The following is a 24,481-nucleotide window of genomic DNA, read 5'->3' as shown; positions in this document are numbered from 1 at the left end:
CCCGCCTGCTCCTCCCCGGGTCCAGGGCTCCTCTGGCAGGCGCTCCCCTCCCTCCTGCGTCGGCGGTCCCCTCCTCCTAGCTCCTGCTCCCGTCCACTTCCACCCTGTCCCCACCCTGACTCTGCAAACATGAGGGTCCTGGCCTGCCTCCTTGGTGAGTGACCCTTCCCCTCCTCCGGGACTCAGGGGCCCCGGGCCCGGCCCTCTGACCCCTGAGCTGACCCACTGCAGAGCCTCTGAGTTCCAGGGCCCCGTCCCTGTCGCTTGGTGGGGGGGCTGTGGGGGAGCACAGGACAGCTGGCTGCCTCTGCCTGATCCTCCAGGGACCTGGCCTCAGGCACCCCGAGTCCCACCTTCTCAGGAGACCCCAGGACTTCCTCTCCCCTCCATGAGCCCTGACCCTGCAGGGGGGGTTCACCCATCATTCACCTTTTGGCCAGGCCCCCAGTGGGGAGAGCCAAGGGCCTGGCCCCCTGCCCAGACCTGAGGCCTCTGGGCTCCGCCCATCCCAAGGACCTGGGCCTCGGCCAGGCGCTGGGCCCGAGTCCTCCTTCCCGGCGGCGGGTTTCTGGTTCAGAGGAGCGAGGACCTCACTGCCTCACCCCTCCAACCTCCCTTCCAGTGGCTTTGATGGGGACCCAGGCTGTTGGTAAGTGGCCCCAAACACTTCTCCCATCTGGGTGCGCTCAGCTCCAAGCCTTCCCCACGCCTGGCCCGGGCTCACCCTCCCTTGGACCCTGGCCACCCCCGTGTGCCCACGACCCCCACACCACTTCTGCAGGACCACACGGTCACCCAGCTTCCTGCTTCCTAAGGGGCTCCCGGTCACGCCCCTGCAGGACAGCCCCCAGCCCCTGCCCTGCCCGCCAGTCCCAGGGTCTCCAGGATGTCACAGCCTCTCCTCCGTCCCTGCAGAGCGGCTGCGTCTGGCTGATGGGCCCCATGGGTGTGCGGGCCGCCTGGAGGTGTGGCACGGCGGGCGCTGGGGCACCGTGTGCGACGACGGCTGGGACCTGCGGGACGCTGCTGTGGCCTGCCGGGAGCTGGGCTGCGGGGGCGCCCTGGCCGCCCCTGGGGGCGCCTTCTTCGGGGAGGGTGCGGGGCCCGTGTGGCTGAGTGAACTGGCCTGCCGGGGTGGGGAGCGGCAGCTGGGCCTCTGCCCCCACCGGGGCTGGAAGGCCCACATCTGCTCACACGAGGAGGATGCGGGGGTCGTCTGTGCAGGTAAGGGGTCCTCAACCTCCTCAATGCCCAGGGACCCTCAGCCCAGTAACTAACTCTGAGCATCCAGAAGTCCAGACACCCTACCCCTGCCTCACTGAGAGACTGCCCTCTCCATAGCACTGGGGTGTTAGACGGTGGGTGTTGGAAGAACATCCTCCAAACTCTTTGGAAGGAACTTTGAGATTGATAAAGCTGGCAGCTCTGTAAAGGACAACTATGAAGTTTAGCATGAACTCACACGGGGAACTCAGACAGGATGGATGGTGCAGATGGCGAGCCAGAGTTATTTATTTGCGCCTGTGCTTCCCCCCACCTAAAGAGGTGCAGGAAGACTTAAAGGGGCCAGAGCAGGTCTGCACAGACTGGAACGGGGGATTGTCCCTCCCCTCAGGGGGTCTCATGACTATTATTCCTCATGGGCCACTTATCAACTGTGTCAGCAAAAAGCATCTGTCTTCAGAGAGAGGAAAGCAAGGGTAAAAACTGATAGGGAACCTACTTGGCTTGGGTGAAACTCAGCCATGCCAGGTGGGGTGGGGTGGGGGCGACCCGGGCCTGAGACGGGCCCACAGGAGGGAGCGTGGCCTCCAGCAACAGGCTGCTGTCCCCAAGGCCAGCGTGGGACAGACTCCAGGGACCACGACGACCCCCCTTCAGTCCTGGATGGGGACCCCTGGCTGGGGCCGGCAGGGGAGCTGAGCGCCGGCTCTGAGGAGCCCCCAGTGACGCCTGGTGAGCCCCTTCCTGTGCTCTGGCTCCTGCTTTGGCCGTGAGGGAGAAGGGACAGAGGCCCGACTCCTCCACCCTCCCAGGGCCCCCCGTGACGCCCCCTTCAGACCCTTGGGGACTCTCAGGACTGACCTACAGCCCCAGGTTCAGCTGCCAACCGCCCACCGTACTGTCCCCCTCCTCGCCTAGCCCCCCGCCCAGCCGGGACCCCCCAGAGTGGCTCCCGGAAGAAGAGCCCCCGGCTGCCCAAGCCGGCCAAGTCCACCAGGGCCCCAGTGCTGACTGCCGGAGCCCCCCGCCAGGGTAAGTCCGAGGCAGGCCTTCCATCTGCAGCAACTCCAGAAGGGGTCAGGCTCTAGGCCCCCCAGACCAAACTGGGGACCCCAGGTGCAGGGTAGGGGGGCACCATGTCCTCAGGGATTCGGCCAGGTCCAGGCTCCCCGCCTGGTCAGTAGACCACTTGTGGCAGGCCCCCAGGCCCCGGGCCCTGTCCAGACCCTGACTTTCTGCCACTGGCCGGCAGGCAGGCTGATCTCAGTCCCCTGACCCCACGGGGCCACCGTTTTCCCAGACGGAAAACGAGAGTGTACCAGCCGCCTCCACTAGGCCCCTCACAGCTCCCCCTCCCGCCTGCTCCGCAGAACGGCTGCGCCTGGTCTCTGGCCCCCACGGGTGCGCCGGGCGCCTAGAGGTGTGGCACGGCGGGCGCTGGGGCACCGTGTGCGACGACGGCTGGGACCTGCGGGACGCTGCCGTGGCCTGCCGGGAGCTGGGCTGCGGGGGCGCCCTGGCCGCCCCTGGGGGGGCTCGGTTCGGCCCGGGCGCGGGGCCCGTGTGGATGGACGACGTGGGGTGCGGAGGCGGAGAGCAGGCCCTGAGAGACTGTCCCCGAAGCCCCTGGGGCCGGAGCAACTGCGACCACAGCGAGGACGCAGGACTGGTCTGCACAGGTACGTGCCCCTCCGCGGGCCACGCCCTCCCTCGGGCCACGCCCCTCCCTCGGGCCACGCCCCTCCCTCGGGCCACGCCCCTCCCTCGGGCCACGCCCCTCCCTCGGGCCACGCCCCTCCCTCGGGCCACGCCCCTCCCTCGGGCCACGCCCCTCCCTCGGGCCACGCCCCTCCCTCGGGCCACGCCCCTCCCTCGGGCCACGCCCCTCCCTCGGGCCACGCCCCTCCCTCGGGCCACGCCCCTAAAGATGTCATGACTTTCAAAAAGATTTCTCCAGCCCCCTTCCCTCCTTCCTGTCTTTCTTCTTCCCTCTCTTCCTTCTCTTTCGCTCCCTTCCTCTTCCGCTTCCTCCCCTCTCTCCCCATTTTTCCCCCTGGCCCTGTCCCCCTCCCTCCTTCCTCCTCCCGACACCCACACTCATTCAGCCTCATGCATGTGGCCACTGACCCAGACCCCTCTCCCGACCTGGGAGTCTTAGCTCTGCAGGAGGAGGACACAGCCGGCAAAGGGCGGGGCGGCGCATGGGTGTGGGGTGGGCAAGTTCAAGGACCCACTGGAGGCAGATATCCACCCACCCAGGCAGGGGCCAGGAAATGCTTCAAGGAGTGGGTGGGAACTGGGAGAGGGAGCTGAGAGCTCCAAGCCGCACCCCCACCCACAGATGGAGCCAAGGCTCCACCAAAGCATGACCTCCAGCCCTGCTGCACAGAGGGGTGATGTCCAGGTCTGGCGTGTGGGGTGTGGTGGTGGTGGTGGAGACCAGGGCGACACAGGTCGAGGGACCTGTAGCCGTGAGGTTGGCCCCTCTGAGGGCCATACCGTGGGGGCTGAGCTGTGGCCTCTGAAGCCTGGAAGGTCAGCCCAGGCTCCCCAGGGCGGTTAAGCTCCGGGGAGAAGTTGCGAACCCCATCGAGGGGCCGGGAGCGTGGTGTCTTAGCTCCACCTCTGCTCCTCGGGGTGGGCCTTGCAGGAGCTTGGCACGTGCAGCCGGGTCATGCAGGCCAGGGATGTGGCACCCTCTCTGGTCTGTCCCCTTTAGACACTGACTGGGGGCTGGAGATGGACTCCTCACTGCCCAGAGCTGGCCCCGCTCTCATGCACAAACACCTAACAGAAATGCCCCCAAACCTCTGGCCCAGCTCTCAGCACCCCTGCTAGGGTGGCTGGTGCGGGGTCTACAGACCTTTTGGGGGGGGTGACTGGGGTGGAGCCGGGAGATGCGGCTGGACATAATATGGTGCTCAGGACAGCGCCTGTGTCAGGGGAGCTGAGGCTGAGAAGCCCTGCTCTGCAGGCCTGAGGAAGGCAGCTGTGCATGGGGACCTGCTTGGGGAGGTGGGGGTGGGCGTTGGCAGGTGTGCCCTGGGCTCTCCCTGGGGAGGCAGGGATGTGCCTGGGGCAGTGGACGGAGCAGAGCTGGACTCTTGCAGCGTGACTTGGGCCTGGAGCAGAGGGATGCAAACTGGGGATTTGTGTATTTTCCTGGGGTACCCCCCCCACCCCGGTGCCTGCACTCCGTCCATCCAGATGGTCCGTGTCAAAGCCTCTTCCTCACTTGTGAGGATGGAGGGTCCGCTCTGCAGCCCTGTGCTGGGTGTGAAGCAGGACCCACACACGGCCTAGGCCTGCCCCCTCATCCTCACCGCTGCAGTTCCTGCCTGTCCACTGCAGTCTCCCTCCTCTCTGCCTTCCCCCCTTCTCCACATCCAGGTCCGGCCCCCCGGCTGCGTCTGGCCGACGGCCCTCATGGGTGTGCCGGCCGCCTGGAGGTGTGGCATGGCGGGCGCTGGGGCACCGTGTGCGACGATGGCTGGGAGCTGCGTGACGCTGCCGTGGCCTGCCGGGAGCTGGGCTGCGGGGGCGCGCTGGCCGCCCCCGGGGGCGCCTTCTTCGGGGAGGGTGCGGGGCCCATCCTTCTGGATGACCTCCGCTGTCGGGGGAACGAGACGGCTTTGCGGTTCTGTCCGGCGCGGCCCTGGGGTCAGCACGACTGTCACCACCGGGAGGATGCTGGGGCCGTGTGTGACGGTGAGGGCGGCCCCAGGGAGAGGCCAGGGAGGGAGGCCTGGGGGGCTTCGCCCGGAGGGGCGAGAGCTGGGATGCTATGTGTTTCCGAAGCTTACCCCTCCAGGTGTCCGCACTCCTTCCGTCCAGGTGGCCCACCATGCCGTTCATGCTCACATGTGAATCCCCACTATGGTGGTCCTGGGCTGGTGGTCGGGGAGCCGCCTGCCACACAGCAGGGGCTGGTGGTCACCTCTCCCCTCCCACACCCCAGGTATGCCTCTCGGGTATGTCCCTCCCACGGCCCCCGCGGCAGGCAGCAACAGCTCAGGGCCCAGGGGGGCTGCTTCCAGGCCCCCACCCCCCACGGCGAGCCTGGCCCCATGGACGCCCGGTGTCTCAGCTCCGCCTGTCCCCCCGACTGCCCTTCAGGAGCCTGGGCCGGACGCTGGTGAGCCCCCTGTCCTCCCCTGAACCCCAAGTGTGGGGCTGAGCGTAGGTTTCCTGCCCTCCCCCTCCCACAATCCCCCAGGGGCCCCTCCCCACTCAGAGGACAGAGGGGAGGAGAGCACAGAGCGTCTGGGCCAGCTGGGGTCTCCTCCTGGGTGAATGCACAGAGGGAAGACGGCGGAGGGCCCACTTCGAATTATCTGTGTCCCCCCCCCACCCCAGGGTCCCCCCAGCTGCGCCTGGTGGCGGGACCTAGCAGGTGCTCAGGCCGGCTGGAGGTATGGCATGCGGGACGCTGGGGGACCGTGTGTGACGATGGCTGGGACCTGCGGGACGCGGCCGTGGTCTGCCGGGAGCTGGGCTGTGGGGGGCCACGGCAGCCCGACCCCACCGCCGGCCGCTTCGGCTGGGGCGCTGGCCCCATCTGGCTGGACGATGTGAGGTGCACGGGGACCGAGGCTGCCCTGGCTGACTGCCCCGCCTCTCCCTGGGGGAAGCACAACTGTGCCCACAACGAGGACGTTGGAGTCACCTGTGCGGGTGAGGAGGCCTCGCCATCTGCTGGCTTCCAGAGGGCTTCCTGGAGGAGGGAACAGGAACTGACATTGGCACTAATGTTGACTGAGAGCCTGCCTCCTAACCCCTGCCCCAGGAGGGCTGTTTTCACACATGTGAGCCCATTCACACCTCAGGATAAGTCCAAACTGATGGACATTATGCCCATGTGAGGGCTTCCCAGGTGGTGCAGTGGTAAAGAATCCGCCTGCCAATGCAGGAGATACCGTTCCATCCCTGGGTCGGGAATATCCCCTGGAGAAGGAATTGGCAACCTGTTCCAGTATACTTGCCAGGGAAATCCCATGGACAGAGGAGCCTGGCAGGTTGCAGTCCATGGGGCTGCAAACATTTAGACACAGCTGAGAGACTGGGTGTGTGCACGCACACACACAGACATACACGCATGCACGCATGCACACATACATGCACACACACACACCAGTTTTACTGATAGAGATGTTAGTGTTAGTTGCTTGGTTGCGTCCAACTCTTTGCGACTCCGTGGACTGTAGCCCACCAGGCTCCTCTGTCCATGGGATTCCCCATGCAAGAAACTGGAGCGGGTTGCCATGCTCTCCTCCAGGGGATCTTCCCGACCCAGGGATGGAACCCAGCTCTCCCGCACTGCAGGCAGATTCTCCGCCATCAGCAGGGAAGCCTGGTGATGATACTGCAGCACAGAGAGGCCGAGTAACTTGCCCAAGGTCACACAGCAACTAAGCGGCACAGCTGGGGTCCTTCCTCCTCTTCTTCCTACCAAGAATCACGAGGTCTCCCTCCTGGAGGGGAGCTCTGTCCTCCCTGAGATGAAAGGAAGCAGGCACAGGGGCACCGAGAGATGGCGAGAAGCCAGTGTGACGGAGGGCCCGCTGAAGCGAGCTCAGCCTTGGCCCCTGTTCTCTCCCGCACCATTGTTTCATCCAGCGGCAGACTCTGAGCCTGGTACAGGGGGCTCAGAACGCGAGGGCTCTGGCCTCCAAGAAGCCCGGGGCTCACTGTGGGACAGAGACACGAGCCCGTGTGACACGTTGTCACTTGGGAGGTTCCCCAAGACCACCCTCAGGTTCCACAGTTTTCTAGAAAGACTCACAATGGTCAGAGAAGCTCTCAGACTCAGGAGCAGGGGTTCCCGCAGCAGAAGGGCTCAGATTCACATCATGAGGGAGGAGGCAGCTGGGGCAGGGTCGGGAGAGACCCTTGTGAACCCTCCTCTCCCAGGGGAGGGGTGCAGACAGCACTTAATCCGCTCCGCTCCCAACACCGGCAATGACACGCGACCACGCACGTGACGCTTTCCCAGCCGGTGGCAGAGCGTTTTCAGGAGCTGGGTCCCCCCATGGGGCTGGCGGCCCATGGCGCTCGCGAGCCACGCTGTTAGCAGAGATGACTTGGCTGGTCCCAGGCCCCCAGGCGAGCAACACGCTTCAACCATGCAGGACGCTGCCAGGGCTGGGAGGGTGCCCCTGCCTCCAGCAGCTGGGGCCGAAGGGCCAGACCCCTCTGTGGGCCAGATTGACCCTTGTTCTGCACCACTCACCCTCGGCATCATCCACAGCGTCCAGCACCTTCCCTGTGCTGCCCAGAAAGATGTTGGGTGAGCCGTGGAGGCTGGGGCATGTTCCTTCTTTCCCTCTCCTCCCCAAGGCTCTGGGAGACACAGCAGGGTTCTGAGCTGGGGGATGGCCCGGTGCCACCCTGGTGGGGCGGTGACCAGTCAGCAGGTACAGAGGGAAGGGCAGTGGCTGGGCAGACAGGACAGGTCAGAGTAAGGGGGTGAAGGGAGGCAGGCAGCTCAGGACCGCAAATGCTCAGAGGCAGGATGGGGCAGGGGTGGCCACCGAGTGCCCTGGGCCTGGCACAGGGCCTGGCTCATAGGAGATGCTCAGATGCCACCTGTTGATGAGGCTGAGTGCTTGGGAACTCGGTGGCTGTCTGCAGGGGGTGACAGGAGAAGGCGGGGCCTGGCTGGGGACCTCACAGTGTCTGCCATCTCCCCTGCCGCACCCCCCACCCCCGTCTCCAGGAACCCCCGGCCTGGACTCCATCTCAGACCCCTTCAGTTGGAGCTGGATCCCCGGCCTGGGCAGAGACGTGGATGCCTGGCTCCCGGGGGAGCTGGCCACCAAGCCCTCTGCAAGGCGGACCCCGAGCATCCCCGAGAAAACCACCACCAAGGCTCCAGGGAAGACGCCCAAAAGCACCAAGAAGTGGGTGACCAAGAACGCAAAGAGACCGACGACTCAGCCCCCAGCGATGCCAACCACTAAGCACTCCAGGGTCTCGGGCACCCAGAGTACCCCCGAACTGACCTCACGGACCACCAGCACCAGCACCCCGGCCACGGGGGCCTCCCGAAGACCCACCTCCGAGTTTACCACCAGGCTGACCACGCAGGCCCCCCGCAGGCTGACCTCGCACACCACCGTAACTCGGACTTCTCAAGCCCCCCGGGAACGGACCTCTAAGACCGTGGTGACGCCGGCCACCCAGGGCCCCCGATTAGTGACCTCTGAGGCCACAGTGGAGCCATCTGCTGAGCTCCCAGGCCAAGGTTCTCCAGAGTCATCCACGGACCCGGCCCCCTCCCCCGCCGGCGCAGCAGGTGAGCAGAGGAACGGGAAGGCTGAGGCTGGCCCCTCCAGACCCCCTCTGACCCCTCCTGATCCTGGCTTCCCACCAGCAGGCCCGTTCCGGGTTCGTCTGGCGGACGGGCCCAACCGGTGTGCCGGGCGGCTGGAAGTGTGGCACGCCGGACGCTGGGGGACGGTCTGTGATGATGGCTGGGACCTGCGGGACGGCATGGTGGCCTGCTGGGAGCTGGGCTGCGGGAGGGTCCGGCCTCGAGTGGGCAAAACCCACTATGGCCCCGGCTCCGGGCCCATCTGGCTGGACGACGTGGGCTGCAAGGGCAGCGAATCCTCGCTGAGCGACTGCCCGGCCCGGGCGTGGGGACAGCACAACTGCGACCACGAGGAGGACGTGGGGCTCACCTGCACTGGTAAGGGGGGTGGAGTGCGGAGCGGGGGCGGGGCCGGAGTCGCAACTGGAGGTCCTGGCAGGGGCCTCCAGAGCCGCAGTGGTAAGTACTCCTGAGACGCGTCGGGGCTCGCCCCTCCCCACTTTCCTCCCCAGGCTACGCAGACGAGGAGGACTATCCCCCCTGGACCTGGGACCCCACCTCAGGGGAGGACCTAGCCAAGGGGACCGCAGCTGCAGGGGTGCCCGGACACACCCTCTCCCGGGAAACCACGGGGAGCCCAGGGGCCCCTGCCCCAGCAACGAGGCGCCTTCCGAGCACAGGTGAGGGGCAGGCGTGGGGTGGGGAGGAGCGTCTCCCTGCCGGGCTTCCTGAAAGACCCTCCTGAATGAGCTGGCCCGGGTCTCCGAGAGACCGCAGGCAGGTTTTCCTCGGCTCCAAAGACGCTAAGAACTACCCCTCCCTTGGCTCGTCTGTAACTGTCCTGCAAGAGCCTAGAAGAGGAGATCCCTTCCTCTGCCCTGCCCTGCGTCTCAGAATCAAGCCAGGCTTGGCAGAGCCCTGTTCCCTGTCCTCCTGCAGATCTTCTGGGGCCTCTGGGAATCAGCCTTGATGTCAAAGCCCGTGTCCCTGGAGGCAGTGCCTCCGCAGAAGTTCCCTAGTCCCCACACGGAGGGACAGGCTGTCACCATGCCGCCGCCCCACCCGAGCCCCTCAAGCCTGTTCTCTGAACCCATGCTCTGGTCTGGGCGGGGCTGAGGCTCGGAGGCAGGCTAGGGGCCTTCGGATGGATGGCTTTCCCCAGCCTGACCCCTTACTCTGGCCAGTGGGGGCAGCCTCCAGCCCCACAGGTCCAGCCCCGCTGCCCCATGGCCTCTGTCTCTCTGTGGCCTGGTCACACTCGGGCCTTGACCCGCTCAGATGGTTCCCATTTCTGTGTGTGTGTGTACACTGGGGCCTTGACCCGCTCAGATGGTTCCCATTTCTGTGTGTGTGTGTGTACACTCGGGCCTTGACCCGCTCAGATGGTTCCCATTTCTGTGTGTGTGTGTGTGTGTGTGTGTGTGTGTGTGTGTGTGTGAGAGAGAGAGAGAGAGAGAGAGAGAGAGAGAGAGAGATCTCTGTTCCAGCCTGCTCAGTCTCTCTTGATCCTTCTCTGCTCCTCGTTCTCACCTTCTTTTTTCAGCTTCTCACCCTCCGCATCTCGATCACTTTTTTTTTTCACGGACCATGTCTCTTTCTCGTCACCTTCCTCGTTTTCTTTCCTTATCAAGTTCATGTCCCACCATTACTGTTTCTCTCCGCCCTCCCCCACCTCGGTCAACTTCTTTTTATCCCCGCCCCGGCGTCTGGCTCTTTCCTTCCATTTCCCACTGCCCACCCTCCCCACTCTGTCGAGAGCGGGAGCGGGAGCGAGAGGCGGGGCCTCGGCGAGAGAGGCGGGGCCTCGGCTGGAGGGGCGGGCGGGGGGACGTCAATGGCCCAGCGCCATGTGACGTCACAGGCGCGGTACGCTTCCTGATTGGCCAGCTGGCCCACTCCGCAGCTATAAAAGCGTGAAGCGGGGTGTAGTTCTCTTCCCTCCCCCACCCCTACCTGGGTCTGTCTTCTGCTTAGGTGTCCTGCTTCCGCCGGAGGGACGGGGCGGGGGCACGTAGCAGGCCTTGGTGCCGCCGAGATTTGGGGTGGGGGGGCACCCGAATCGTGACTTAGGGCTCAGTTTCCAGAGGTGCCGTGTCGTGTGGCCAGGATTCCAGAGCCTTCGGTCTCTGTAGCCGGGCGCCGGTCCCTCTCGTCGCGCCCCCTCGCGGCGGAGACGGTCGGATGCTGGGCGTGCGCAGCTCTGAGGGCGGCGGTGCGCGGGCCTCTGAGACCCCACCTGCTCCTGGTCGGGGAGAGGGGGTGCGTGAGCACAGATAAGTACGGAACTGGGCACTGCGTGATGGAAATCCCAGGGGTCACATGTGCAACCTTAGTACTGGGAAGAGGGGCAGGGTTGGGTGGGCAGAGGTGGAAACGACAGAAATTCTGTCCTTATTAGCAAGGTGGCCTTGAAAAAAATGATTCCGCTTCATTGAGGTGCAATTCCTTACTTCGAAAAAAGCAAATTAAAAAGCTGCAGCTCTAGGGTCCCTGGAAAGAGTCAAGGACAGTGCCAGGAACACATGCCATTAACTGGCTGACGTAAGTCCTGAATCCCATGGGTAGAGAAGCCTGGCGGGCGACAGTCCATGGGGTCACAAAGAGTCGAACGCAACTGAGCGACTAACACTTTCACACTTTCATAGGTCCTGGTGTTGCCCCTGTGTTTCACGTGGGAGGGAGGGGAATGAGGCTCGGGGAAGTTGAACTCAGGAGCCGCGGCTGAGATCCATTTTAAACGATTTCGCACACAGTTTGCTCACTGGACTGGGGAATTACTGAAGTCATTGCAAGTGTGAATTCTGGAGTCTGGCTGCCAGGGTTCCAGCTGTGACTCCACTGGAATTAGAACAAGGGGCTGGGTGACCTCAGGTCCCAATTCAATGAGCAAAATGTGTGTGAAATCACTTAAAACCGCAATCCACTGCTTGTTAGTTATTTACCATAAATGAACAACAGCTGTAGAATCCCAGGGACACCGCGATTATTTCTAGTAGAGCAGTGGGAAAAAGCTCGCAGAGGAGATGGCATCCTTTCCACCAGGAGACCCCACAAGGAAGGGGCTTCTCTGAGCAGCGAAGACTGGAGTTGAGATAATTGCATTGCCCATTGAGGACACATCATCTCAGGTTTAGCTATGTCAGTTTCTATTGTTGCCATAAGACCACCACGCATTTGGGGCTTAAGACGGCACAAGCTTATTATTTTGCAGTTCTAGAGGTCAGAAGCCCCACTGAGGTCTCTCACTAGTTGAAATGAAAGATGGCAGGGCTGTATTCTTTCTGAGGCTGAAGGGAAAGATTGTTCCTGTGCCTTTTCTAGCTTCTAGAGGCTCCCGTATTCTTTGGTGCACGCCCCCTTCCTCCATCTTCAAAGTCAGCAATGTTGCATCTCTGTGGTCCTTTTTTAATCTTTACATCTTTGTCACTGCAGTGAGGATTTGTGTGTGTGTTAGTCGTGTCCAACTCTTTGAGACCCCATGGACTATAGCCCACTAAGCTCTTCCCTTCTCCAGGGGATCTTCCCGACCTAGAGACTGAACCCATGGCTCCTGCACTGGCAGGCAGATTCTTTACCACTGAGCCACCAGGGAAGCCCACGGCTGGGATAGATTCTCTAAGAATAAGGATTTATGTGATTAGATCAGGTTCCCTTGGGTTAATATAGGATAAACCCTCATTTCAAGGACTGGGCCCTTAGTCAGTTTGCAAAGTCTTTGCCATGAAAGGTAACATATTCACAGGTTCTGAGAGTTAAAGCTTGGACATCTTTGGGGAGCATTAATCTGTATTCCATGGGATCTGTGTTGAATGAACGAATGAACAACTGGTTGTGAGATCGCCGTGTAGGTCTAGAGAGAGTGCACAGGAGATGAAGATGGAAGCTTATGAAGGTTGAATTGTCTTTCCATTTTATTTGAGCAACATTTCTTGAGGCTTCCTGGACGATGGAGTTTGAAGACACAGGCATTAGTTCATGCCTCAGGTGATTGCTGTGTGGCAGGCATGAGTCCCAACCCCTGGGAACATGATGGACAGAGAAAGGGAGGGGAAACGGGGGGAGCGAAGAATTGTCATTTAAAATGGGATGGTTAAGAGATGACTTACTGAGGAAATGCCAGTCAAGTGACAGCCTCAAGAGGTCGGGGGCGCTCCCCTGCTGGCCCAGTGGTTAAGACGGCCCTGCCAGTGCAGGGGGTGAGGGTTCAGTCCCTGGTTAGGCAACTTAAATCCCACCTGCCATGCAGTGCACTCAAATAAAATGAAAGGAAAGGGAAAAAAAGAAGGGGAAAGCCATGCAAATAGCTGGTTGGAGAGTGTAAGTGCAGTCCGCAAGCACGTGCAAAGGCCACGAGGTGGGAGTGTGCTCAGCTGGTTCGAGACAGAGCAGTGAGGTTGGTGGGGCGGAAGTGGAGTGCTTGGTGGGGGTGGCAGCAGGGGGTGAGGGCTGTGGTCCATTGTAAAGATGTCAGCTGTGATGGGGAGCCTGGAGAGGGAGCTAAAGGCGCTTTCCGGGCAGAGGGGTCAGCATGTGTAAAGGCCCTGTGGTGGGGTCTTGAGAGAAGAGCCCACAGCCTGGCTGGAGTGGAGTGAGCCAGGCAGGGGGAGTGACCAGGGGTGAGGCCAGCCTCGGGCTTTATTTCTGTCTGCTCCCACAGGGAAGGAGGTCTCCATTCAGAACCAGGTAGGCCTGCTGGATCTGAAGCCCAGTGTTGCTCCTTAGCTGTGTGACCTTGCCCTCTCGGCTTCAGGGTGGTCATCTGTACTGAACCTGCAGCTTCTGTGCCCACCAGCTCCCCGTGAGCTTGCCAAGAATTAACATGTCTTTCAGCGGCAAGGATTTGGGATAAAGGCAGGCCTGAGGATCTGCACCCACTTGTGAGGGCCGCTGGACAGCGTCTAGAGAGACGCGTGCTCCTCTGGTGGTTCCGTGGGGGAAGAGTCTGCCTGCCAGTGCCGCCTGTACCGCCTGTGCCACGGTGTCCTCTGCGCTGCAGGGCGGACTCCTACCAGGGAAGCCCTGTGCGTCCCCTTTTCTCGGTGTATGTTTTAATGAAAAAATCAAATTGATTACACACGAATGAACTATGAACGAGCATGTGGCCATTTCTTAGAACACATTTCGAGAACATACGGGCCCAGGGAGCATGCCTGCCCTTGGTGGGCTGACATTTTAACAGGGAAAGCAGTTCCTATTTGTGTTCTTCTCGATAGACTCCTCCTAAAACCTGGCATCCTGTGAAGAAAGCCTCAGAACACAGAGATAGGGATTACTCGGTTCTCTCTATTATTTCTCAAGGTGACAAGGATTGTCGTGAGCCTTCCCGGACGGGGGACACACCTTCAGGAGGAGTCCCAGCCAAGGAGACACCCGCTGCAGCCACGCCTGGCCCCCCTGGCACCACCAGGAGCTCAGGCCACCCCTCTCTAGCTCCCAGGCTCCGTGGGGACACAGGTGAGGCATGTGGCGGGGGTGGGGCGGGGTCCAGGGTGTTTGTGGGGTGGGGTTGAGAGGTGGTGGAGAAGGGAATGGCAACCCACTCCAGTATTCTTGCCTGGGAAATCCCATGGACAGAGGAGCCTGGCGGGGAGTCCACAGGGTCATAAAGAGTTGGACACGACTCAGCGGCTCAACAACAACAGAATGGAGAGGTGGACTGTAGATCTCCCAGTGGTGACCCAGCTTTCACCCTAGAAAGACCAGGCAGAAATATATCCTGAAACAAAGGGTTGTTATTGACACCGCTGGTCTTCAACTGGGATAACTGGCAACACGTGAAGACATTTCAGGTTGCCACAGCTGGGAGAGGGGAGGCTAGTGGTCCCTGGTGGGTCTAGGCCAGGCTGCACAAGGGCCCCCACCACAAAGAACCAGCCAGCCCCTTATGTCGACAGAGCCGAGGTGGAGAAACCCTAACCTGTACCATGTTAGTCACTCTGGCACGTCAACAAAAGCAGGAGAGGAAACCCTGTAAGAGAATGGGGGGAAAGGTGCACACAGCCGATCTGCAGACTAGGAAGCCCGAATGCCCAGCGAGTACGTCTGGAAATGCTCACGCTCATAACGAGTCAGAAAATTCAAATGAAAACAGTGACAAGCGTGAAAAAAAAATGGAAAGCTCAATAATACCCATTGTAGGTGTGGGCATGGGGAGACAGGCATCCCCACTGGATAGAGCAATTCAATAAAAGGGACCTAGCTGAGCGACTTCACTTTCACTTTTCCCTTTCATGCATTGGAGAAGGAAATGGCAACCCACTCCAGTGTTCTTGCCTGGAGAATCCCAGGGACGGGGGAGCCTGGTAGGCTGCTGTCTATGGGGTCGCACAGAGTCTGACACGACTGAAGCGACTTAGCAGCAGTAGCAGCAGCAGTGATGTTTAGTGAAATTAAATATGATTGTACGTTACCCACCCAGCAACCCTGCTCCTCGATCTGTTTGTTGTTGTTCAGTCACTAAGTCATGTCTGACTCTTTGTGACCCCATGGACTGCAGCATGCCAGGCCTCCCTGTCCTTCACTATCTTCCAGAATTTGCTCAAACTGATGTTCATTGAGTCAGTGATGCCATCCAACCATCTCATCCTCTGTCACCCCCTTCTCCTCTTGCCTTCAATCTTTCCTAGCATCAGGGTCTTTTCCAATGGGTCGGCTCTTTGCATCCAGAGAAATTCTTTCACAGGCTTACAAAGGAATATGTGTGAGGATGTATTAGGGAATGGGAGGCAACTAAAGTGTCCAAGAGAAAGGTAAGGAAGAAGAGAAATGGTTACACCTGATGGCTTCTGTGCAGTAGCTAAAGCAGTGGCAGGCCATATACGCAGCAACATGCATAGGTACTGACGACATAACACTGAGAAGTTCAGAAACAGATTGAGATTTCCAGCAGAATGTTATTTGCAGAAATTAAAAGCACAAACCCCAAAATATACATACACTTTTGTATTAACTTGAAAACATCTGTGCATTCTATGTTGTTTAAGACCACACATGAAGCACATTAGGCTGGAGGTGCCTGTGGGAGAGCATGAGGAGAATGCAGATGGGGGCTACAGAAGAGAAAAAACGAGAGGAGACTTTGCCGGCGATATTGATGACAATGTCCAGGGGAGTATAGTTAGCTCAACTCTCTGTTCCTTGGGTCTAAAAAATTAAAAGCCAACACCACTCTAGGTATCTGAGCCCCTGTGCACACAAACCAAGCTTTGATTCTTGAAATGATAACTAGGAACAGTCACCATTTATGGAGCAATATACCATGTGTCAGGCAGTATTCTGTGCACTTTATGTGTGTTAGTCTTTAGCATTTATATATGTTAATCCTTGTAGCAGCCACACAAGGACTAATGAGTGATGTAGGTGTTATAGTTGTGCCCGTTTCACAGATGAGAGAAACTGAGGCACAGATTGCCTGTGGCAATATAAGTAATGATGAGAATGCTTATTACCTGCTTGGCGTTGCGTAAGCACTCTGTGCACGCATAGTCTCGCTGAACTCTCATGATTACAGGGGAGATACATGGATCATCCATGGTTTACAGAAGGGGAAGAAACGGAGATTCGAGGCAATTAAGTCATTTGCCCACAGTTACCCAGTACCACACAATTGCACTCATCTCACACGCTAGTAAAATAATGCTCAAAATTCTTCAAGCCAGGCTTCAGCAGTATGTGAACCATGAACTTCCAGATATTCAGGCTGGTTTTAGAAAAGGCAGAGGAACCAGAGACCAAATTGCCAACATCTGCTGGATCATAGAAAAAGCAAGAGAGTTCCAGAAAAACATTTATTTCTGCTTCATTGACTATGCCAAAGCCTTTGACTGTGTGGATCACAGTAAACTGTGGAAAATTCTGAAAGAGATGGGAATACCAGACCACCTGACCTGCCTCTTGAGACACTTGTATGCAGGTCAGGAAGCAACAATTAGAACTGGACATGGAACAACAGACTGGTACCAAATAGGAAAAGGAGTACGTCAAGGCTGTATATTGTCAACCTGCTTATTTAACTTATATGCAGAGTACATCATGAGAGATGCTGGGCTGGAAGAAGCACAAGCTGGAATCAAGATTGCCAGGAGAAATATCAATAACCTCAGATATGCAGATGACACCACCCTTATGGCAGAAAGTAAAGAGGAACTAAAGAACTTTTTGATGAAAGGCAAAGAGAAGAGTGAAAAAGTTGGCTTAAAGCTCAACATTCAGAAAACGAAGATCATGGCATCTGGTCCCATCACTTCATGGGAAATAGATGGGAAACAGTGTCAGACTTTATTTTTCTGGGCTCCAAAATCACTGCAGATGATGATTGCAGCGATGAAATTAAAAGACGCTTACTCCTTGGAAGGAAACTTATGACCAACTGAAAGGTTGTTTGAATTACGACGCCGGGCTTCTTGGCCCCGGAGGAGAAGAATTCAATCCGGGGCCAGAGACGAGGCTTGATCGCTCAGAGCTTTTGTGTAACAAAGTTTTATTAAAGTATAAAGGAGATAGAGAAAGCTTCTGACATAGGCATCAGAAGGGGGCAGAAAGAGTACCCCCCTGCTAGTCTTCAGCCGGATGTTATATAGTCACCAGCAGTTTGTTAATGAAAGAAAGGAATGTCTCAAAACTTAAAATGGCACCAGACCCCTCACCCATAAGATGTATTTTGGGATAACCTTGGCTCCAAATGGTTTATCTTGGGCCATAAAAGGATTAACTTGAAGAAGGGCAGAGCACCATGCAAACAGTGTCGTTTACACAGATTAGAGGAACAGTATCGGAGTATAACACACTGGTTTATCAAGTAGGTTCTGAGCCCAAAAGGTGGAACCGACTTGAAGACAGAGTTTGGGGTAAATGCATAGTATATTAGCATAGCTTAAGATAAACATTTCCATAAGAAAAAGGCATTGGTTAACTTCAGGTGAAACCAGGTGTCATTATGGCAACACAGAATTTTAAGAGAGACCTTTTAAATTTGTATAGAGAAGGAAAAAAAATACCGCTAGTTTGTTTCCTCCTGCCGCTTAAGAGAGAGAAAAATGTCTGACACTTGCAGGCTATTTTCTCCATTTGGAGACCCCTGGCCTTCCTGCCTGTTACCCTCTCACAACCTAGATAGCATATTGAAAAGCAGAGACATTACTTTGTCAACAAAGGTCTGTCTAGTCAAGGCTATGGTTTTTCCAGTGGTCATGTATGGATGTGAGAGTTGGACTGTGAAGAAGGTTGAGTGCCGAAGAATTGATGCATTTGAACTGTAGTGTTGGAGAAGACTCTTGAGAGTCCCTTGGACTGCAAGGAGTTCCAACCAGTCCATCCTAAAGGAGATCATTCCTGAGTGTTCATTGGAAGGACTGATGTTGAAGCTGAAACTCCAGTACTTTGGCCACCTCATGCGAAGACTTGACTCATTGGAAAAGAACCTGATGCTGGGAGGGATTGGGGGCAGGAGGAGAAGGGGACGACAGAGGATGAGATGGTTGGATGGCATCACCAACGCGATGGACATGAGTTTGCGTAAACTCCGGGAGTTGGTGATGGACAGGGAGGCCTGGTGTGCTGCGATTCATGGGGTCGCAAAGAGTCGGACACGACTGAGCAACTGAACTGAACTGAACTGAACCCAGCTAGGAAGCAGAGGATCTGGGGTTTAAATCCGGGCGGCCTGGGTGGAGGCCAAGCCCTTTACTTAACTGTTCCTCTGACCCTGCAGGGGGACATGATGCATCTCAGGGACCCTGCAGAAAAGTGGAATTCAGTCAAGCTGTTCTGTTCAATATGGTAGCTACCAACACAGGTGGCTGTTTAATTAATAAAAAACCTGAAAAAGGAAGGACCCACTGTTTAGCACATGAAGCTGTACTCACTGTTTTGTAATAACCTACATTAGAAAACCTGGGCTTCCCTGGTGACTCAGTCTATAAAGAATTTGCCTGCAATGCAGGAGACCCAGGTTTGATCCCTGAGTCAGGAAGATCCCCTGGAGAAGTGAATGGCTACCCACTCCAGTATTCTTGCCTGGAGAATTCCATGGACAGAGGAGGCCTGCAGGGTACAGTCCATGAGGTCACAGAGTTGGACATGACTGAGCGACAAACACTATACAAGAAAATAATCCAAAAAAGAAGATATATATATATATTTATGAATGACTGAATCACTTTGCTGTACACCTGAAACTAATGTAACATTGTAAATCAACTATATTTTAATAAAAAAAACTTACAGTGCTTGCTTCCGCAGCACATATGCTAAAGTTGGAACCATACAGAAAAGATTAGCATGGCCCTTGTGCAAGGATGACATGCTAATTTGTGAAGCATTCATACTTTTTTGTTGTTTAAAAACATTTACAAAAGGAAATCCATTCAAAGTAAAACAAAAAACAAGTTGAGAACTTCCCTGATGACGCAGTGGATGAGAATTCACCTGCCAATGCAGGCGACATGGATTTGATCCCTGGTCTGGAAAGATCCCACACGTCGCAGAGCAACTAAGCGTGTGCTCGACAACTATGGTAGTCAGTGCTCTAGAGCCTGAGAGCCACGTGTACTGAAGCCCAGGGGCCCTGGAGGCTGTGCTCCCCAACAAGAGAAGCCCGCACAAAGCAACGAAGGCCCAGCGCAGCCAAAATAAAAATGTTAAAAATTGAAGAAGGAAACATTTGGTTCCTTAGTTGAACCACATTTCAAGTGCTCAGAAGCCACAGGTGACCAGCGGCTACCATACTGGCCAGCACAGAACATTCCCACTGCTGAGAAAGTGATAACTCACTGGCCCAGACTCTGGATGCAAAGGACTCGGGCTCAGACCTTGTTCTTGTAACCTTCAAACTGTGTCTGTGTGTGACCTCGGGCACATTACTTGCCCTCTTGGCCTGATTTTCCTCATCTGTCAAAAAAGTTTAAAAATCACATTTATCTGGAAGCAGGGCCTGGAAGAGGGGAAGGTTTCTCCCTTGTTAAGGCCTAAAATTTGGGGGCATTCTAAGCATTTTGTAATGAAGATAAAATCTTAATACCATTGGTTAAAAAAATAGAAACGAATGCAAAAACAATCCACGATGAAGTAAATAAAATTTTAACAAGTCGGATCCGACCTACCTCACCAGGATCTGACAATTTTAGGGGGGACTCCAGTGAGGTAGGCTGGACGGATCCTGACTTGAATTAAAATTTTGACTTTTTGTTAACTGCGGATCTTTCGCATTAATTTTGATTGTTTAAAAACAGGGCAAGAAGATACTGGTCTTGATTACTTGATTCCGACCCCTCCTACATTCTTCTAGCAGCTCCCACGCCCTCTGCCTCTTCATCTCCCTTCACCCCATTTCTGCCCTTCCGCCCACTCTTGCATCCCACATCCCCGGCCCTCATTCCCCTGGCTCCCTCCCGCATCCTCCCACATCACCTGCACACCCCCCCACCCCAACCATCCTGCATCCCGCTCTCCCCGCGCGCCCATCCCCGCATCCTCCAGAGGGGAGGACGCCAGGTGGCGCTTGGAGACATCGGAGCATGCGAGGAGGTGGGGCACTAGGGCCGGGTGAAGTCTGCCGGCGACCCGTGACGTCACGAGGCCCCGTGCCTCCCCATTGGTCGTGCCGTGTGGAGGGCGGGGCGCGCCGCGGGGTGGGCGGGGCGGCCTGACCTCGGTCGTCTGTCTTTCCTCCGCCAGGCTCCCTGAGGAGACGGTGGCCAGAGCGCCGACTGCGGCCCACGACGGCCAGGACTGCGCCCGCCGCCCCTTCCCCACCCCGCTCCGCCGCGCCGGGGCCAGCCGACCCTCCACTGACCTCCACCTCCGCGCCGCCGCTCATCCGCACGGCGGCCTCAACGCCGGAGGAGACCCCTGACGGGACCTCCGCGGTGCCGTCCAGCCCGGCCGCGGCCTCTCGGGGGAGCGCCCACCGCACCTCGACGAGCCCCGGCCTTACTGTGCCCTCCCCTGACGCCTCCGCGGCCCCCGCGCCGACCTCTGGGCTTTCGCCCACCCCACCGCCCACCGCGCCCAAGGAGCTCACCTCAGACCCCTCTGCGCCGGCGGCGGCGACCCACCTCTCCCCTACCTCAGGGCTGACTCCGGAGCCGGACAGAGCCCCAGGCCGGGGCACGTCTCCACAGCCCAGCGCAGTTCCAGAACCTTCCAGTTCCCCAGACCGCTTCACCGGGCCTCACCCCACCACCGCTCCGTACTCCACCATGACCTCTCACCCTGCAGCGACCTCTCATCCCACCACGGCCCCGTACTCCACCATGACCTCTCACCCCGCAGCGACCTCTCACCCCACCACGGCCGGGTACTCCACCATGACCTCTCACCCCGCAGCGACCTCTTACCCCACCACGGCCCCATACTCCACCATGACCTCTCACCCCGCAGCGACCTCTCACCCCACCATGGCCCCGTATTCCACCATGACCTCTCACCCCACCACGGCCCCGTACTCCACCATGACCTCTCACCCCACAACAGACCCGTACTCCACCATGACTTCTCACCCCACAGCGATCTCTCACCCCACTACTACCCTTTACCCCACCTCGACCCCTCACGCCACCACGACCCCTTATCCCACCACGACCTCTCACCCTACAGTGACCTCTCGCCCCACTACTGCCCTTTACCCCACCACGAACCCTCACGCCACCAAGACCCCTTATCCCCCCACCACCGCTCACTCTACCTCAACCCCTCACCCCACCACGACCCCCGCTCCCATCACTACTGCTCAGTCCACCACAACCCCTCACCCCACTACGACCCCTCACCCCATCACCAGCCCTTACCCTGCCACGACCCCTCACCCCATCACCAGCCCTTACCCTGCCACGACCCCTCAGCCCATCACGACCCCTCACCCTGCCACGACCTCTCACCCTACAACTCCTCACCCCATCACCACCCCTCGTCCCACCACGACCCCTCACCTCACGACCACTACTTACCACACCATGACTCCTGACCTCACCTCAGCCTCTATGGTCACTGCCAAGTCCGTTCTAACTCCCTTGGGAACAGAATCTCCCTCTCCCTCTCTAGTGAAGCCCAGCCTGCACCCCCAGATGACCTTCATGGGGGGCCCTCGCCCCTCCACATCTCCAGCCTCAGAGTCCAGCCTGTCTCCTGCCCCAAGCATGGACATACCGTCCACTGAGAACTTCAAACCAACCACAAGCCAGAGCCCCCAAGTAACCTCTCCACCTACCCAGACTCCACACTCAGCCCCTGACCCCACTGTGACCCCTGTGGGGTCATCTGGGGACCATCTGGCTCCTATGGCCCACCCCTTGGATCAACCGCCCCCTGATCACCTCTCCCTCGGGCCAGCTCCCAGTCCGAGCTCAGGCCCTCCGGGCCCGTGTGAGGCCCCAGTGCCGCCTGTGAGGGTCATGGCTTGCGAGCCACCTGCCCTGGTAGAGCTGGTGGCTGCTGTGAGGGATGTGGGCAGCCAGCTGCAGAGGCTGACCCAGGCCCTGGAGCGAGATCAACAGGAGCGCCGAGCCCTGGGACTGGGCTTGACCCAGCTGGTGGAGGCCGCCCAGGGTCTGGGGCAGCTGGGTGAGGTTGTGAAGAGACTGGCAGAGGTGGCCTGGCCCCCTACCACACCTGTACCAACCACTGCCACCCCTGAGTGGGAAGATAGGCCTCTGCGGGGAGATGTGTGACCTTATCAGAGGGACTTAAGCCACTCCCCAGCAACAACAAAGGAAACCCAAAGTATCTACTTAAAACAAAGTGTGAATGGTGTTTCTGGGGGACCAGGGGAGGAGGAGTCCAAGACCGATGTGCTTGTGAATCACAGGCACCGCACGAGGCAATCCAGGTGACTGTGATGGTTATGGTCGTGATGGTGAAGAGGAGGAGGTGATAGTGATGGCGAGGACGAAGCTGATCCTGGTGATGATCATTCCATTAAGGTGGTGATGGTGGGGGCGATGAAGGTGGCCATGGTGATGATGGGCATGAAGCTAGTGGGGACAGCTATCCTGATGGGAATGATCGTCATGGTGATACTGTGGTGGCGATGATGGTCACGAAGATCACGGCGATAGCTGTTGTGACGGTGTTGTGATGACAGCGATGGCAGTGGTCATGGGGATGATGCCGGTGAGGTTGAAGACAATCGTGGTGACGGCGGCGATGATTATGCTGATAATGAGGGTGCTGCAGGTGACCAGGATGGCGGTGACGGTCTCCAGGGTCACAGTGAAGAGTATCATGGTGACGAATGATGGAAGTGGCGGTGGTGGTCGTGATGGTGAGGATAGTGGAGGTGACGGTGGTAATCACGATGGCAGTGACGATGGTGATGATGAAGGCCCACGAGGGCAGAAATGTTTGTTCACAGACGTGTGTCCATCTCTTAGAACGGAGGCTGACACAACATGCCCCCTTCATTAATACCTTCTGAATGACTGAGCTCATCGTCATAGTAATAATGACTAATGTTCTCCGGGCACTTCCTACGGGTAAGGTTCTGTGTGGAGGGCTTTGCACGCATGATGTCATTTTATCTTCATGAACAGCCGCTGAGGAGGGTACTGTTTCTACAGTTCAGCAGGGAGTGGGTGAGCTTTGGAGCCTGAATGCCGGAGTTTGAGCCCTTGTGGGCCTGGGCCTGAGTCAGTTACCGCTTGGTCTGAGTTTCCCCATCTCTTAAAGGGAGATAATAATATACACCCTGTGGGGCTGCTGTGATGATTAACTGATAGATTAATGCCTATATGAGAGTGCTTAACACAGGGCCTGGCTCTTGACACCTGCTCTCTATGTGATAGTTATTACTGTATTATCGCCACTTTATAGGTCAGGGCACTGAGGCACAGAGACGTTTGGTCCTGTGCCCCAAGTCACCCAGGGAGTATGCAGTAGGCTCATGACTGGAACCCAGGCCCATCTGACCCAGGGCCCTTGCTCGTAAGGTGTTACATGCCCCGAGTCAGATCACCCTGGCTTCGAGGCCATATGCTGGCTGTGGGGACTCTGGAAGTTAATTTGCTTTCTCGAGTCTCAGTTTTCCCATCTGTACAAGGGGGGAGTAGTGGTTGTGCCTCCTGCCTCCTGGGGTGGTCGTGAGGATTAGAGGAGTTACTGCAGGTGACAGCAGAGCTTGGCACGAGTCAACAAGACTGGTCGCAACCACTCCTCACGGTGCTTGTCTGTGCCCCACACAGTGGGGGCTCGCTCGCTCTTTTTTTTTGATATGTTTTTGGCTGTGCTGGGTCTTCACTGCTGTGTGGGCCTTCTCTAGTTCCAGGGGGTAGAGTCTCCTCTCTGGCTGTGGTGCAGGGCTTCTCATTGTGGTGGCCTCTCTCATTGCAAAGCTCGGGCTTGAGGGTGTGTGGGCTCCATAGCTGAGGCCGTGGGCTCAGTGGTTGCAGCTCCTGGGGTCTAGAGCACAGGCTCAGTAGTTGGAGTCCCCAGGTTTAGTTGCTCCAGGGTATGTGGGATCTTCCTGGACCAGGGATCGAACTGGCATCTCCTGCATTGGCAGGTGGATTCTTTACTACTGAGCCACCAGGGATTCTTTACCACTGAGAGTCCATTGTGGACTCTCAATACACTCCCTCCCCCTTTCCGTCCAGCCCTCAGAGGGAGCAACTTGACTCCTGTTTCAGAAAGGGCTTTGAGGCTCAGAGAGGGCAAGTTTCTTGCCCAGGGTCACACAGCAGAGCTGCAGAGCTGCCTCAGAATAACACGGTGTCAATCCCTCAGCTCCCCTCCTCCCCCCTCTCCCCAGACCAGAGCCTGGCTCTGAGGTCCTGGAAGGTCACGGAGCTGGCGCCCCCGTGGTCAGGCAAAGGCCAGCGGGGTCCAGTTACTTGCTGGGGGTGGGGAGGGAGATTGTCTGGGGGTCTTGGTAGATGAGCTGTCTGTCCCTGCCAACAGACCAAGGAGCACGCCGAGAATCCTCTGTTCCCCCCGGGTCCCATTAAGCCCTCTGAC

The 24,481-nt window shown here is 58.0% G+C and overlaps 1 protein-coding gene and 1 non-coding gene across 2 annotated transcripts; both read left to right on the top strand.

Moving 5' to 3' along the window:
• The first annotated feature begins 129 nt into the window (after positions 1-129).
• Positions 130-22,200, top strand: SSC5D (scavenger receptor cysteine rich family member with 5 domains). Its single transcript, XM_068993174.1, has 13 exons — positions 130-154; positions 623-649; positions 916-1,224; positions 1,837-1,956; positions 2,143-2,256; positions 2,595-2,903; positions 4,615-4,932; positions 5,183-5,359; positions 5,581-5,898; positions 7,940-8,518; positions 8,600-8,914; positions 9,049-9,216; positions 20,210-22,200. The coding sequence occupies exons 1-13, from the start codon at positions 130-132 to the stop codon at positions 22,198-22,200; spliced, it is 4,770 nt and encodes a 1,589-aa protein (XP_068849275.1).
• LOC138097274 (U6 spliceosomal RNA) lies at positions 18,760-18,866 on the top strand. Its single transcript, XR_011146474.1, has one exon. It is a non-coding gene; the product is annotated as a U6 spliceosomal RNA (small nuclear RNA).
• Positions 22,201-24,481: the final 2,281 nt, after the last annotated feature.

This window comes from Capricornis sumatraensis, chromosome 20 (assembly GCF_032405125.1).
Source record: "Capricornis sumatraensis isolate serow.1 chromosome 20, serow.2, whole genome shotgun sequence".
Lineage (NCBI taxonomy): Eukaryota > Metazoa > Chordata > Mammalia > Artiodactyla > Bovidae > Capricornis > Capricornis sumatraensis.
This window is presented reverse-complemented; position numbering and strand designations above follow the sequence as displayed.